The sequence below is a fragment of the Petromyzon marinus genome, chromosome 3, assembly GCF_048934315.1.
Source record: "Petromyzon marinus isolate PM22_M1 ecotype Great Lakes invasive population chromosome 3, UKy_Petmar_22M1.pri1.0, whole genome shotgun sequence".
Lineage (NCBI taxonomy): Eukaryota > Metazoa > Chordata > Hyperoartia > Petromyzontiformes > Petromyzontidae > Petromyzon > Petromyzon marinus.
Window position 1 is genome coordinate 11312195 of NC_133669.1, and position 17646 is coordinate 11329840.

The window sequence follows — 17646 nt, forward strand, 5'->3', positions numbered from 1 at the left end:
TGTTAGGAATGACAGTAAATGCAGTAGTTGTGTTTTATGATTTATTCACAGCTGGGCTCAAAACAATGCAGTCAGTCGTACATCTTAAAAGTGAACAATGCCTGCTATTACCTAGCGGTGGAAAAAAATAGAAGATGTTAACAAATCCCTTGTGGCCTTTTAGTTCATCCACATAATGCACTTTACATTCTGAAAGTAACAACCCACGAATAAGTGCTGTGTGAATTTGTGGAAAAAAAAATTTCAACTCATGAATATCACAACTATAATTTAGTGAACGACATTGTTTTTTTGTCACAAGTTTTAGCCACTGTGCTTTACCATTATTAATTATAACACACACTTCCGGTCATCTTGTTCCTAAGTGTAACATTCTCCGGGATATAAGATGCACTTTTTCCCACTGTAATATAAAGAAAAAGTCGGGGAATCTTTAATAATCTGAAAGGTGTGTATGCGAGATTAGATTGGTAAAACTTGAATGAAACCAGGTGCAAGTTTTGGGGTGCGTTTTACTTTCCGGAGCATCTCATAATTCGGAGAATACGTTAGGTGTTGCATGAAGATGCTCACTAGCTCAGAAGGCGCGGAACGGTTGGTTGGGAAGGAACCCCAGTTGCAGGAAAGACAACTGAGCTTCGCTCTCAAGTGCGGCAAGCTCCTGCACACTCGGCGCCAGCAAGTCCACATGGCCCTTGTAGCCGCTGCCTGCCATGGGGAAAGAAAAAAAACCCCATTCACACCATCATGAGTGTGAGCCTTTTAAAGGCCAGTCTGCGTGATATAGCCAGGTGGCTCAGAGATCAGAGCATTTGGGCTGGCAACACTGAGGTCATGGGTTTGATTCCAGGTAGCCAAATCATGATTAAACTGGGTTCTCAATTATAGCGAGCTGATAATCTCAGCTTGTTCACCAATGACTGAATAGAATTACATTCCAACAATTTGTACTTCATTCGCTTCAAGAATGCAAAATTCAGTTACACTGTCAGTTTCACTGTCCTGCAATGAATATTAATCTCGCATGGCATAGAGGGTGGGAAAATGCTGTGTGGAACAAAAGTAATTTTAATACATTTCAGAGGTAGCTCTGTGATATCTATTTCCATTGGCTGTTCTCAATCATGGTGAGTAGACACTACCCTGGGAGAGATCTGAATGTATACTTCCTCTTATGACATGATGCCAATAGCACTATCGGGATTAAATGGCTAGTAATTTTCAGTATTTCTCTCGAGTCCCTTTAAATTGTACCATCATGAGTTGCTATTTGTCCACATTTAGAAACATGCGTTTAAATGAGTTGGCTGTAATAGAATGCCAGATAAGTCACTTCGTTGAGCTATCATTTGTGACCAGGTCACTTCTGAAAAAGAACAGGTCAGTGGGCTTTACCTGGTAAAATAAAACGTTTGGTTTCAGTTTATTTTTAGTGATTTGCTTACCTTTCCTATACTTTGCACTCCTATCGTTTGTTGTTGCAACTTTCTGACCCGCCCCGACTGGACATTTGTAAAAAAGAGCTTCATAGTTCATCGTATTTCTCCAGGATAAATAAATAAATATTCAGATTACGAAAGGTTTATGATCTCATATCATGCTCGATGCCCTGCCTTGGTTGGGGCCATGTCTCCATTCGATTACAATGTTATAGCACATTGTTCTGTCAACACCTGATGCTTCTCTAGGCTCTCACAGAGGTTTTTGAAATAAAATCAATAGTTTCCACTTTGGGTCGGGAAAAATTGTGTTGCTCTGTAAGAAAGAAAAAAAAAGATTGCTCCGTGCGGAAGCTTAAAGTTCCACGAACAGATAAAGTTTCCAGGGTTAATGTAATCCCTTTCCAAACATTACTTGTTGAATAATTAACATTTTTCATAAGCAAGAGGAAGGGAGGAGTGGAGGAGTTAATGTGATCGCCACGCTTTAATAACCATAAATAAGCAATCGCAGCACTTCCTCGTGTTTTACAAACGGGAGGCAAGGGATTCGTACCAAAGCTTATTCAACACATGCATGAAAACTGAAATACTTCACCCTTATGGCACTATGTAGCTTATGCAGAGATTGATATACTGATGAGGGTGTTTTTTTTGTTTGTAAAAGCAGCACAAAGGTCAGTTGAGGGAAAGGAGATCATCACAGAGGTGGGAGGAAGGCTAATAAGGGCGTTTGAAGATGAAGGATTATGTATTTGTTGTGCAGATTCATAGCACTCGAGGACCAAAGCACAATAATGTGGTTCCTTTTTTTTTTACAAATCAGGTTGCCGTTATAGTTAGGAGACTAGCAGCACCGATCGATCATCTCAAGTTTTGAGGTGACAGATTTAGGGAGTCAATGGCTACAGTGATCAAAGCACCAAGTAGTGACAGCCATGCATGGAACTCAGGATGAAGCAGTCGAGGAGTCAAGCAATTATTAGCAGAGTGGAGCCATGAAGGCGTTCAGTGATAAGAGTTTTTGGGTGACGGTTATGAAAGGAGGCCGGGTGTGTGACTGGAGTGGTTAATACCTCCAGCTGCCTTCTTCTGGCCGTACACCACCTTCCCGTCAAACTCATCCGCAGGCACTTTGATGTCTGGCTCCACCTGCTGGACGGTGATGCCCAGGTGCTCCTCCACATCTGCTAGGAGCTGCGTGTGTTTGGGAGGGGGAGCAGAGCAGTGGAGTGGTGAGAAAATTATCTCACTCAAGTGGCTCGGACTGTGAGTCTCTCTCTTAAAATTGAAGTATATGATGAGAAATAGATGATGTGTAAAGGTTATCATCTGAAACCATGTCGACAATCCAGGGCTTTGGAGACGAGTTAATTGCAACAACTAGCAGTGGCTTTCACCCACATTCTCTTGGCTTTAGCATAACTCTTCAAAAAATAACCTGAAAATGTCAGTTATTGATAATAGTGTTACATATTTCAACTCTATAAGCCGGAAAACCTCCACATACATATCCTAGGCTTACATTTCAATTTTTTTAAAGAAAATTACCCCCAAATATTTGGGGAGATAAATTCGGATTTTTTTGCGGTTTTCTTATCATAAGTAAAGACTCAACTATATTGTTTTCCAGTGCTTACAAAAAAAACAATTCGAATTTACGTCACTCAGAACCACGCTTCTGAACTCCAAACCTGCAGGGCTACAATGTGGTCAGTAGAGGGCAGTAGGGCAAGTATATTGCTCAGCCATTTGTACAAAAAAAATGATATCCCATATGCATGTGTTTCAAATTCTTCTATTTTGTATGCAAGCATTTGGTTACAATTTGATAGGTGCGAAAAAATATCGCATATTGTTAAGCAGGGGTTGAGCTTTAATAGTACCTGGATAGGTGTCCACAATGCATGAGCAGGTTATCGTAGTGCTGCGGGATGTGTCGGGCAGCCGAGGGAAGTGCAAGCAAAAAAAACATTGCTGTACTGTACTTCTACGTTCACAAAACCCACACGAATAAACATGAATTATGGGCAAATAATCCCCAAGGCCAGCATGGCATGGGGGCCCCTCGTCCAGCAGTGGATTGACAATACCGCATAAATTGTACCGTACACACGCTCACCTGTTGCTCGTTGTACCAGATGGTGCAGCCACCTTCATCCTTCAGCCTCGTGTTGTAGCAACCGCGCCCACGGTTGGCACAAACGTGGTACCACACCTGTGCGGGTGAGTGACCACAGCCAAACTTGCAACTTTGCTAAATAGTTAGCTCGTGACTACTCCATTGCATTAACTGTTTGTCGATGCTAAATTATTTTGTAATTTTCAAAGTAGACATATGTCTCTCACAGTCCTCGCCCAGTTATAAAGTTCATAAAAAGTTGACTTACCTTTTCTTTTTCCGTTGCTACCAAGGAGATGGCCAACCCCATTCTAAAGCAAGCAAACCAAAAGTGTAAATATTGGACATCAGAGTACATGTGTTTTAAAATGTTTTAGAGCTATAAGCATCACACCATACCTCTCAGCTCTGCCTACTCTGCCAATGCGATGAACGTAGTTCTGCTTTTCGTCGGGAAGCGTCACGTTTATCACTGAAAATGCACACCGTTTTGCATGATTAGTCCTCGACAATAAAACGGACACACAACCCGGTGTGGTATTTTGTTCGTGAAAAGCCAAAGCGTGTTTTATATTTGTCATGGTGCTGTGGCCAAGACTGACCAAAAGGAATCCCAGTAATATCGATGCCTCTTGCTGCAACATCAGTACAGATCATGAACCGCACTTCCGCTTTCTGAAAAGGAATTAAAATAAAAATGTAATATTAAAGGCAGTCGATTGAAAGGTTGCGTGCAATCGGGTAAGGTGTGGGTATTCCCACCTCTTCCAAGATGTCTAGCCAGTGTGGAAGAGTAGGCCAAATACACCCTCCAGAAGGGCTCTCTAGAGTGCCCTCTTAGAAGCCTCTTTCCACCAGCAGTGGCATGAGCAAGAAATTCCCTTTAACTTTTAGTTTTAACGTTGCAGCCTCATACATTATGCAATTTAAATAATGGTTTTTAAAACCCCTTCAACCCTTTTGGCATAACTGGTAATTACCTTAAACCTTTCTAGGTTGATTTTGCGTTCGTTTGGTTTTCGGTCGCTGTGCAGGCAAACGCAGGAGTATTGGTGTTGTTTTTTGTCGGGCCCTGCGAGTGGAGGGGACTTTATTGGTACAGCAAACAACAAATATGACAAGCGCACCAAAATTGCAGGTCCAAGAATCTCCCTGCTAGAGCGATCGTGGAATGGTGCTCATCTCTAATGACAGAATGGAGCCAATCCTGGAAAATTATAGATTCCAATACCAGGGGCAAAATCTATTGAATGCATTACCAATATTGGCTTTAAAAAAAGTTTGTAATAATTTTGACCCTGGAGGGATCAGTTAATGCCCCCACCCCACAAAAATTTTAACTCACAACCTTTCCCATGTGATTTAAGCATTCTAACCATACCATCACCCAACAGCACATGCAAAAACTACAAGCCAGTGCTGAAGCGCAACATCCTGTATTTCACACGTAAGCTCAGACTTGTATAAACAAGAAAGATCATGCATATGCATGGCTTATGTAATATTTTCCAAAGTCTTTTTCGATGTTTGACATTGTGAGATGTCACATGCAAAGTCTTTTTGTTGCCAAATTTTTGGCCAGCCCTATGATCAATTTGACTGGTTTCTGTAGGCCAAGTCGCAAACAGCAACAATTATCATAAAGAAGATATAAGATTATCTTTACAAGAGTCATCATACCCTACTCTTAAAGACAGACAAGCAGAGCTAATGCATGCATGCTTTCAACATTAGTCAAAAAGTGTTCACAAAAACAGACTTAACTGAAGCACGTTGTGGCACATACCTCCTCCAAATTGAATCATGTACTGCTCCAGGTTGTCGCAGTCGAGTTTGGTACGGCAAAAGATGATCGCCTGGTCCATCTTATGCTCACGAATGGCAAGCAAGACGTACTCGCCTTTCAGTAACTTGACGGCCTCTGACCACATCTCTACAGCGACATGCGAATGAGCCAGTTGTCACGTTTTCAAGTATTTCAGCGTGTGCTAACATTGGTCACAGGCACGCTGTCAGATTAAATTTGGCTTGAGGTGTATTTATTTCAGCATTTTTAAAGTATCAAAGTAAAAAAACACTTACCGGAGCTGTTGGCTCCAGGTCTTGTATTATCCTTCTGATGCACACCATCTGTCTGAAATGTGGAACAAGTGAATTGCAGTGTTACGTTTTGTCAGCATCAACTAATATGTAGAACATTTCATCAAAAAACTTTTGGTACAGCAAAAATTATGCGTGGGATTAATTCAACTTTACTGAGCCCATCGAGAGCACAAGATTTAGTTTGTGTTTGGGAAAATCGGCACTTGTAGTTTCATAATATGTATACACAGGTTACTTGGATTTGGTTGTGACAAAGGCATATATTGGCATATGGCAAATTATGCAAATTATATTTAACAAAAACCTTTCTTATCACTGGCTCAAGACTGCAAACTGACATAACGACTGTTCCACACTTTTACTTAGGGCAGAAGGCACATCTATGTAATTCAACACAGAAAATACAAGTGACCGCAATACAATTGTTCACTCTGTGCCAAATAGCTCAGTGGCGACGGTGCCTTGGTCTGCGGTTCCCATGCGCATCACGGATGCCTGTGAATCAATGACGTAACAAACAAGCGTGCAGGTGTGCAACTGCACCAGGGACCTTGGACCAAAGGGGCCTAGGGGACAGGGAGCAAAGTGTCGGGGGAGAAATTAATTGGACAGGGGGCCCCCCCATTTAATTCCTTGCAAAAGGGCCCATGCCAAATGCACTACTCTTCTTCTGCTGCTGCTGCTGCTGCTGCGGTTGGTACCATAATGTGGTTGCTGGCCATGCGCTCCCAGGAGCGGTCGGCCTTGGGATTGACAGGCACCACCACATGGTGCACAGACTCGGGCACGCAGTCCTCCCCCTTCAGGTCCACCCAGATTGGGAAGTGCATGATCTTCTCGGACAGCTTCTTCACATCGAAGGAATGCAGGGTGGCCGAGCACACGATCACCTGCAGCCAGCGGGGGCAGACACACATGATGAGGTGAAAGGATTGGGATCAGGAATGGGAAACCTACAGGCCAGGACCCAGTAGGGCCAATATCCACAAAAAGGCCACACATTGAAACAGCCCGCAAATTACACCGCTGCAAGTATCGTAGATGCACTAATTGGTTACTAAAGGCAAAACATATGTACTAGACAGCACTGTTTCTCATTTTAGAGCCACGTCCAGTAACTTCTGCCACCACAAAGGCCTCTTGCCGTGACGAGTAACCGAGTTGTGTGTGTTAATGTGTGACTCACTATAGTTATTTATAAGTCCTATTCGGCCCTCAGAGAGGAAAAGGTTTCCTAACTCCTGATATAGATGCTGCATAACATGAGAAGGTTTTGTTTGTTGTGTGGCATGCAGCAACCACTTGTCCCAATGCACGTGTTAGCAGGAAAATAGCCCTTGCTGGTATACATTTGTGCAAATTTTACTAATTTTCGAACCAGTAAGCACATGCACGAGGTCCAATATCTGTCACGAAAGCTAGATTAAATTTTATGTTTTTAAGCAGGAATGGCCTGATGAGCTATTAGGCTCTGTTTCAACGGTGTCCCACTACGGTGCATATCGTATACAGTATAGATTTTAATTACAATCATAGGCATAGCATTTAACAAAAACACACAATCACACTACATTATCTTATCATGGGTGCAGCTGTCAGTTAAAATGCATTTCTGTGTCGTTATTTGGTCCAGCGTCCAACAAACCTGCAGTCGCTTGCCATCTGATGTGACCTGAGGGATCTGTCTGTGCAGACGTGTGATGAAGTCAAGGTTTCCTTGACTTATCAGCCCATCCTGCAAAAGCCAAAGCCAACATTATGAATGTATTATTGTCTGTGTGCACAACGGTGAATAAACAAGTATTCTATTATTCCATTGCTTTGCATGTAGGCTCCAGTGTTGCTTTCATGTTAAAAGAGTTATGTTTGCTGCATTCATTAGCTTTGTATTTAACTAATTACACTACATATATAATGATAAATAATCCACAAAGCTCCTGCACTCACCGCTTCATCCAACACAAAGAAGCGCACTTGGGAGACTGACAGCTTGCCAGTTGAAACGAGATCGTCAATTCTGCCAGGCGTTCCAATTACAATGTCAACCTGAAGGCACATAACAAACATGCACAGCATAATTAAAAATCCTCGTGTGTACCTTTGGTGTCACTTATTTATTTGAAGCTTACACTTTTTCTTTGGATCCACATTCTACAAGTGATATGTAGCATAAAAAAACTCAGATGTCTTTCAAGAAAAGGCATTTACACTCGGTGTCAACTTAACATTTGATCTTATTGTTTTATTTTAATTCCTGGAAATTAAACAAGGTGCAAAAAAGACGTACCCCATCGATTATGCCCTGCAGTTGATCTTTTGCTGCCACACCACCGATAATGAGCAATTCTCTGAATAAGAAAAAGGAAAATAAGCATTGCTGTAATTATTATATTTAGGTCCTATATTGGTATTTATAGAAAGAGAGCCAAAGGTATTTCCACACTAAAACAAGCATGGGGCAGAAATCATCTCTACTGGCAACCAAGCTTCCCATTTCTGGAACTCCCTGAAAAAAGTCGAGAGTATCAGTACCCATTAACCCTTCCCGATAGAAATTATGGACTAAGTTGTCCAAAAAAATGATTAAAACACACAAACTTCCGATTGTGAGGCAGGTGCTCACCAGTGACACTTAGTAAAACGTTGTTGAGCAGCACATTAGACGAATCGCAATAGTTTTTATTCCTTTGTTAATCCACTGCTGGATGAAGGCCGTGTCAGTCATGGGGTTTGTTTTGACCATGCACGCAAGCTGATCAATGTGGGTTGGTGAAATGGTGGGGTAGGTGTGGTGGGGAAGGAGCTGTACCAGTTTTGATATCACTGACTGCTAACGTAAGCCATGATAGCCTCGTTCATAGCAGTTTACCAACTGCTGCACCATGCTCCCCATATACTAAACATGGCTTGGCTGAAAAGTGTTAAGTAAGATCTGGGAAGGAGTGGACTAAAGGGGCTAAATAGTGCAGTTGCATACCTCAGTTTTGGGTTGTCCACATGCTTCCTGAACTGGCAGACGTTGTTGTAGGTCTGCTCTGCTAGCTCCCGTGATGGCTCAATGATAAGAGCCTTGGGAGCGTTGGGCTGGTTCTTGGGCTGTGCCATGGCCACGCTGCCTGTGCCGGTGTAGAACAAAAAAAGAAAGAGCATGCCAAGTGTTGCCGTTGCATGGAGTGGACGATATGGTTTCGCTTGCAGTAAGCATTACACCTGTGTCACAGAACAGCTCTGGAAGATCAAGCCACAGAAAATGCTTACCCATTTAATGCTAATTTTTTTTTATTACAAAGTTTTGAGCAACCCTCATCAATTTACCCAGTTTTTTTTGTAGACTAAGACCCGAACAGCAACTCAAATTTATACTAATATTTCACTTACATTGGTTATTTTTACGAGTTATTGTGACCCCATGGTACAGAAAAAATACGACAGTGCTAATGCAATAACACTTTAAACTTTAGTCAGACAGCATTCGTCGGGATATAAGAAGTCAGCATAATCTGTACCCCTGAGTGTTCGTGGCTGGCCTTGCTGCTGCTGCATTTTGTATGTCAAATAACCTGTGTCACTGTCTCTCCACCTGCAGGAGCACCTCCAGGAGCAAGGACCACTTATTTCAATGAAAACGCATCCACTCGATGTACTACTCACCTCTGTGTTCGGATGTAACTGTGCAGTTCTGAGGTGCTTTGGCCAGAGCGATGTAGCCATCCTTGGGTGGGAACTTGAAGTCTTCCTCGCCCATGTTAAACTGTAGTTCTCCATTCTACAGCATACAGGCAGGGCATTGATTTTAAATAGAGTATTAAGCAAGTATTTGTATTGGTAGGTGTATCCTTGTTTGGTAATTACAACATCGATCATATTAAGTGTATTTCCCAGGGAAGATTTTTTCCAATCCACTGCTGGATAAGGGCCTCTCCACACCATGTGGGTCACGGCGATTTATTTGACTAAGTCACCGTGCGGGTTGGTGAAGGCTTAGAGAATACATGAGAACCTAGTAGAGGTCAACAATGGATGTTCCTGTACTGCCCTCTGCTGACAATGTGAAGCAGTACTGTGACATGTATATATGCCAAACTTATTTAATATCATACATAGCCAACCGTGCTAATCAGGTGGGAATAATACATGCTTAAAATCATTAAGGTCAATAACAAGCCAATACTCAAATATTATTTTGAAACATAACTTCAATGATTTCGATAACTACGAAGAAAGTAAACCACACTTAATGTTGTTACCTTCAGAACACAGGAAGCAAACATAGCTTGGCCCTTCAGAGGTGGAGGGATTTCAAATGCCAAACCCAAATCTGAGCCTAAAAGACAAATAAGCAACAGAGGGTTAAAAACTTATATTGCCATATGACATATTGCCATGTGCATTTACAGATTAAACAATTTGCATGTTATAGAATGATGACATGCCAGTTTTTTTATATTAAATCAACCTAAATTGTATTGTGTTTTCATGCTGTCACTATACAACTTACCATTTTTGGCAAATTTGATGGTTCCAGCATCCATGTCAATGTAGGATCCCACAACATCATGCATTGTGAATGACTAAAATAAATAAACAAACGAGGATTTTCACACATTTCAGTTTTACCAAATTGAATTATGAATCGTTTAGTAGAAATGTAATGATGCATTCACATCGAGTTTTGCGCTCACGATTATGCATTGAATCACACATATGGTATATGTAAAAGGTTCACGTGACCATTGCAGTTAACAGATGTCACAAGTTTCATCAAAATGTAAAAAAAAACGAACTGAATGACAGTGATTAGTGACAATTAATTTTATTGCCAGGAAGGTGAATCATTATACCGCTCTCATTTCGATTTTCTGTATTTTAATTAAACCTATATTAAACAGAGTGATATGACTGTCTTGCATTCTGCATATAGCAATTGTCTGATCGTATTAATCCAGCATAATTAATAAGTTTTTGCACAGCAACATAACCACCATTAAGAGTATCAAGTAGATAAATAAGTATGCAAGGCCATGGCATTTTCTCAATTGGGAACACATGAAATGCACAAACCACAGAAAGAGAACATATGTACACCTGTATTTATGTTTTTTGTTTATTATGATAGCACGTTTTATTTATACAAATTGTTTGATGAAATAATAAGCATGCCATTAGCTGCAAAATATATTTAGGACTAATTGACACAGTGCAATAAATAAATGCAGCTTATGAATCATAGCACAGGATATATATTTTATGCGAGCATTAATACAGACAAAAGTCGTCATTGTTGATTATAGCATAACATTATTCATATGTGAACATATTGGCCCTTTAAAGCATACTTTTATATTTACTAGTAATTTAAAAGGGTTTAAATAACATTTTACTTACCTCTCCATAAGTGTCGAACTGCTTGTTGTTGGATTTCTTCCCCGTTCCACCAAACCCAAAACCAAACTTGTCAGTGCCTTCACAGAACGCAAGCAACACAGTAACAATGTGCTGGGTGTTTTACACATGGTAATTATAATATGAAGAAAAAAATCAAAGCTAAATACAAATCCTGATTTACTTTTACAAAATAAATTGTATGTGTAGTAATCACGTAATGTAACAGTTTTTTTTTATATATCTAGTTATCTAAACACCACTTAAAATATAGTTGAGTCTTAATAGGTAAAAATAAAAACAAATTTAGGGACAAAATTGGGGGCCACATTTAAGAAACCAAAATGCCACTGTGTCTACACTACAACATATGGAATTAAAGATTTTACAACAAAAATATTTTACCGACAGACATCTCACTTACCCAAGTCAAGAGCAGCTTTTATTGTGGACCAACCCACACGGCACAAACCTTCATCATTGCACATTATTTCATAATAGTATTTTCCTGCAAAAGAGAGCATCGGGAACATTCCAGTGAGATCATGAAATGAGCAAATTCTAATTCTACACATTTCTCTATGAAGTGTGTAAAAAAAAACATTTTTACACAATTCAAGCTAAATTTATGCTGCCATTCATTTTTTATGTGGTAAACGCTGCAAGTTGCCCCGGATGAAAATGAACAGCCACCGTGTGACTATGGTGATGAATCGCGGACCATGGGCCACATTGTCCAGCACTGCACACTTTGATCATTCACTGTCAACATGTCAGACCATTCCAGACAGCACCAACTGGCTCGCTGACCTTGACACGAAGATTTTAACGTTGTTGATCAACTCCCCACCATATGAAAGAAGATGTGTTCAGGGTAAACAATGTCATTGTAAGGATTGTATGCATGTACTCCGTCTTGCAATGCATGACAAGTAATAGATGGCTTTGCTCACCTTTGGTGACACCTTTAGTGGAGCGACAGCCATGCCATTCCTTGAACTCTCGGCTTTGGCAGCAGAGTCCATCAGGCCCGATTGCTGTAAGTGCACACATAATGACGTGCAACCTTAGTATCACTTCAAGGCCATTAAAAGCATAAACATTCGTAAACAATTACTTCAATTACAAATGTGCACAACACGTAAAAATGTTGCAATAATAACAGGTACTCACCGAACGCATTGCCCCTATCATATGGGTTCATCTGCCACTTGTTTAAAACTAAAGAGGCAAGGAAAGGGCATTAATGAAGCAATATTTGTTTTCATTACACATGTATTTTAAAATAATGACAGTTTGTGTTTTTCCCTATTAAACATTATTTCAGGTTGCTTTAGGAATGGAAATATCAGTCTTAAAATTCCAAATAAATACAGGGTGTCATTAAAATAATGTTGCCTATTACACCATGTCCCACATATGACAGATTGTTGGGAGAAACCCCGAAAATGTAAGCAAAATTTTTAAATCGCACTCCAGAAGCTCAAGAACTGAACAGCATGAAAAGCCATGGTTATCTATGTATCTTAGCTATGTTTCCATGCTGTGAAGTAATGTCACATGTCAGGCAGTTCCAGTTTATTATCCACTGTAGCATTAATGAAACATTGTCCATTCCAGACATGGCTTGTGACTTTTATTTGTTTCAGCGGTGTTATTTTTACCTTTCTTTTATGTAAGTACATTCATATATATTTTTATGTATAAATATCGATATGAATATTATCAGCTGTAAATTGGATATAAATTTGGTCTCTATGGAATGTATGCATGTTGAACTTCTTTCCCACCGTACGTCGCCAACCTTACTAATCGGAGGTGCGAATGGGCCTCACCCCTGAATTAGCCCAATATTTGGAGGACACACTGATTGATACCATCCGATACAGTAATGTCTTGCTGATCAGAAGCTTACCTGCTGGTTTGGAACTCACTGAAACTTTTCCTCCTTTACCCTCCTGCTGGTCCTTCAGAGTTTCGTACACAATCTGGATGACGGGGATGCTGAATGCCTGAATGATTAGGAAACAGCATCACAATGCAGGCAAAGCACAACTTGCTAACACTACCGATTTAGGCAGTAGGCTGACGATTTTTTTTTATTTGTTACCATATACAAATTTTCAAAGCTAATCATGCCACTTGATGAAAAAAAACATTTAGCAATTTTTGCTTAGAAAATCGGTGTGCGGTAAACGATTTTACAAATCAGCAGCTTACAGCATAAATCTTTGGGTTTGCAAGAGTGGCAATAAACACGAAATTTGGAAGGAAAATATTAATAGTTTGCGATTTTAGTAAAGGTGTAGAAAGTATGCACGTGCAAAAACCACTCAGGTGTTTACTTACTCCAGTTTTACCACTTCCGGTTTCTGCAGCCTAAACAATATAAAATACAAACTCGTTTATAAAGTGAAATGGCCACTTACAGTCAAGAGAAAACCACCGTCTTACAGCGCACACTAATGTGTTTGATATTGTGTACATTATTTTGCAGTGTAATTCATAGTCAATTTAAATTATTTCATACCATGAGGACATCACCACCTCCAAGGATGAGTGGAATAGATTCCGCCTGAATGTCTGTTGGAAGTCTGAGGGGTGGAGTGGAGATGCACATTGCAGGATTAAAATACATTTGCTGACATCTTGTGCAACATATTCAGGTCTCAATATCATATTGTTAGTTACATCTAATTTGAGGTAACAAAGACAACCATTTTTAAAATATTACAAAATGCCATATCATAGACTGTACACACATCTAGAACAATGCACTACAAATCCAGCAACTTGATTTCGAATCCCAGCCACGGTTAATATCAGTATGTAATATCTGAAATGATTCTGAGCCACTCCCTCACTAATTCTCACTGGCCAGTGTGGCAAAATATGGTCAAACAACCACCATGACTGACAAGGCATGGGAAGGCCTTCAACCAGCAGTGCATTAACAAAGGGCTGTACAGTATACGATACGTACCTAGAGAACTGCGCAAATATTAAATCCGCGAATATTAATGTTTAAATTTGTGGAAAATTGTGTTAGGGTGCATAAACATATATTAAGTTTAAACATATAAACTGTATGTATATATTAATGAATGCATACATTTCGTGATTTAAATGATCTTTAATAATGAGCATAAACCTATTTAAACATGCAAATATCAATGAATGAATACATATCTTAATTCCAATACATTGTGAAGGACAGTACTCGCGTGTAAACGGTGTGGTAGGGAAAGGCAGACTGTGGGAGATCAACAACTTCTTATCAGGTAGTAGCGTTCTACAGCCGCGAATATTGAAAACATAACCCTGAGAATTTTAAACAGCAAAAAAGCAGCGATTACTGCACTTTAAGTACACATCTATCGCTTGTTGTTGTTGTTTTGATAAGTGCTTTGTATTCAACGAAAGTATATGCTACTACATGAAGGATGCTGTTGTAGGATGTGTGCAGAATGTGGACTCACAGCCAGCCCATCTCCTCCACGGCCTGAGCAATCTCGGGCATCACACCCATCTCTGTGGAAACAGAGGTGAACATTTAGACATTGATCAAATATATATCGTGTGCATACGGATAGGCTCTTGTTGCAAATAGCAAATTATATTCACGGTAAAAAGTGGGCTTGTGCAAGACATGTTGCTAGAGTGGACGATGGTCAATATTAAGGATGGAATGTCAGCCAAGGGAGGGAACGCATCTACAAGAACGTATACCAATTAAATAGAATGTTGAAATCAGCTCGTGTGTTGTAGGTGCTGGGTGGTATGTTGTGTCGGAATATCATGTGATGACGACTGCTTGGAAAATACCATCATGCAGAAATGGATTGAGTATGGCTGATATCATTACAATGACTGACATAGCGATTAAACACCGGTAATCTCCATAACAATACCTTTCAAATAAGGAGATATGACTTAACGTTCCAAAACCGCCCACATAAAATGCGTTATTTATTTTCATTGTCACGTTAAAATATCTGGGGCGTGGATTTAATCCGAGACGTTTTAGTGGACAAATTATTATTTTTTGATTTAAAGCTTTCGTGACTGCAGTGTGTAACGCTTTCGCAAATGTACGTCTATAGGGGCCATCCATTTAGTGGGTACGCAAAAATCTGTCAAAACTTGACCCCTCCCCCCTCCCTGTACGCACGCGGAATTTTTACACCCCCGAATCCTATAGAACGGCCGATATTTAATCCACGCAGAAACGATCAAGGATTACTAATATTAACGTGTTTAAGCCGGACTATCTAACTCATTTGAAGGCCAACGTAGACAAATTATTATCGAGGCTTCATCCCCCCCCACCCCCGTTTCCTATGCGTACGCATTTGGGTTAACCCCCCCCCTCCATGCGTACGTACTAAATGGATGGCCCCTTATGCGAGGGATGTCATACTATAGGCAGATTATAAAAGCTACCATTACAATTTAGGAGTCGTTTTTTCAATACTCATCAATTCCAACTCAACTGAAAATATCCAGAGACCACTCTGTGGGAGGTTAATGTGTGTTATACTGGTAGGAACGAAGATTGTAAACTGAGTGTACCAGCCTGCAATAGATTAATGTGTCCGTCCGTCCGTCCCCTTTCAATACTTTAACGAAGTGAAATCTCGTGCTGTTGGGGTGTAAAATCAGCAATAGACAGCGCAGAGACTTGATGTCTTATTGCACCCAACATTTGGAAGTCACATTATCTCATTTGCAAACTTCGCTTTTGGGGCATGTGGCAAATTCACACACAGCCCACAGCCGAATACCATTTGCGAGGCGAAGTTCGAAGGCACCGTGACGTTACTTTGCCAATGTTCCTACCAGCCCACCCTGCAGGGACCTGTTCATCATCATGGGAATGCCATGTGTTGCTGGCTGGGGCTGCGAGATGGCCAGGAGACGGTGGTACACGAATGGATTATTTGTGGCCATCTGTGCAGTTGTGAGTGTTATCCACTCGTATCCGCGCGCTTTCTTACGCAAGTAAAAAAACGAATCAATGGAAGTGACCAAACATCGCAATGGAGCACCCTCCTGGAAGCAAACCTTACGGTAGTACCGAGCGATGCTTTTCTTCTTGATAAGAGGCACTGATACGGTATTCACGTAACGACGTGTGAATAACTAAACTACGATGTCCAACGATCGTTTGGCCCACTGAGACAATGCATTTTAATGCGAACTTAGCAAAGAAAACCATTACAAACTTTTAATTTGGCGTTTCAGCTTTGGTAATGAGCCATCTGACCCACTTTCACGTTTATTTGACGGTGATTTTCCTCATCAATTGTGCGTACTGTGTGCGCATTTTTGTACAACAGTATACAAGTATTGTGCGTAGGACATCATTTCCACGTGTTAATGGACGGCACAATAGCACGACATTTTTTCGATTTAAAGCTTTCGTGACTGCAAGGATTCATCTTCTTTGGTTCTTTCGGTAAAGTCACGTAGAATGAGAATAAAATAATAAAATAACACGAAGCTCTGTCGTCCCGACAGGTCTGTACCTTTCACCTGAAGACGGCCGCTTGCGTTGTGGCCTAAACGTCGTGAGAATTTTATTGTGTTATTTTATTATTTTATTCTCATTCTACGTGACTTTACCGAAAGAACCAAAGAAGAATAGCACGGAAGATAAAACCCCATAGCCGTACTCTTACACTACGCTGTCCGCCTTCAACGATTCATTTAACGGTGGATAGACAAAGGGGTGCAATTGTACATTCCATGGTATCGAGACGCGAATTGACACATCCATTCCCTTTGGCCTAACCCAGTTAAGGCGCATAACGCAATTATAGCGACGCCGCATGCACGTCAGACAACACAGTCACAATTCCGTCGCACGATTGCTGTTCGTAGGCAACCGCTACGGAGTAAGTTCTCTATAAACGCCGTCAGTGTGCTTGGATTTTGTTGTTGCTGTAGTCGTATCGCAAGGAACAATTACTTTCTTGACAGCGAACTCACCCGAGAAAGCTGTCATGATTGCTGCACGCAACGGTGGCGTCTTAAAAAATATATATTTAAAAATCGCGATTTGTAACCGCGACCCCGGGGGGGCTTCCGTAGCGTGTGCGATTTTCTGAGACTGCCCTGAACTCTTGAGTTTTCTCCTGGTTAACGAAGTCAGTGGGAATCTAAATGCCGTAAAAAAAAGGCGCAAACTGTTCCTGAAGTATTTCCTGTAAAGGTGAAGTCCTGTAATTGATTGCCACGTCAATACTGGCGGAAGGGGCCTCCATGAGAGTGAGCTGCACAGAGCACCTCGAGCGGTATTCGTCCTCCAGGGTCGATAAATTAGCTAGCGAATTTTTGGCGTGCCCGGTTAGTGAGGTTGTGTGCTTGGTTTTGTTGTTGTAGTATCACAAATGACGATTCCTTGATAACAGTGAACTCACCCGAGAAAGCCGTCATGATTGCTGCACGCGGTGGCGTCTATAAAAAAGAAATCGCGATTTATATTTCCTAGAGCGGTTACGCAGAGGCCGCCGCTGTGATTGGTCGAAGAGGGGCGCGGGTTGGCGCGCATTCGTGTTGGGAAATCTGAAAGCGGGGCGCGGCGGTCGTGTGAATGGT

The 17646-nt window shown here is 41.0% G+C and overlaps 1 protein-coding gene across 2 annotated transcripts; it reads right to left on the minus strand.

The window, feature by feature from the left end:
- Positions 1-27: 27 nt before the first annotated feature.
- Positions 28-17602, minus strand: DDX1 (DEAD-box helicase 1). 2 transcript variants are annotated; one of them, XM_032974004.2, is made up of 26 exons: positions 17469-17602; positions 14526-14577; positions 13577-13640; positions 13396-13425; positions 12962-13058; positions 12220-12267; positions 12000-12083; positions 11471-11554; positions 11050-11126; positions 10163-10235; positions 9912-9988; positions 9316-9430; positions 8642-8780; positions 7952-8012; positions 7612-7710; positions 7310-7399; positions 6366-6554; positions 5644-5695; positions 5348-5494; positions 4542-4633; positions 4164-4236; positions 3961-4033; positions 3830-3872; positions 3562-3657; positions 2516-2636; positions 28-708 (listed from the first exon to the last, which is right to left on the minus strand). In XM_032974004.2, exons 1-26 carry the CDS (start codon positions 17482-17484, stop codon positions 578-580), a joined length of 2223 nt encoding a protein of 740 aa, XP_032829895.1. In that variant the 5' UTR covers positions 17485-17602; the 3' UTR covers positions 28-577. The 2 variants fall into 2 exon arrangements, with proteins under 2 accessions (XP_032829895.1, XP_032829906.1); XM_032974015.2 differs by lacking the exon at positions 17469-17602 and adding an exon at positions 17038-17193.
- Between the last annotated feature and the right edge of the window lie 44 nt (positions 17603-17646).

Coding starts and splice junctions, on each gene's coding strand:
- DDX1 (XM_032974004.2), bottom strand. Junction 12,268..12,961: donor AGTGAGTTCCAAACCAGCAG/GTAAGCTTCTGA, acceptor TTGCCTCTTTAG/TTTTAAACAAGTGGCAGATG. Junction 5,495..5,643: donor ACCTGGAGCCAACAGCTCCG/GTAAGTGTTTTT, acceptor ATGTCGCTGTAG/AGATGTGGTCAGAGGCCGTC.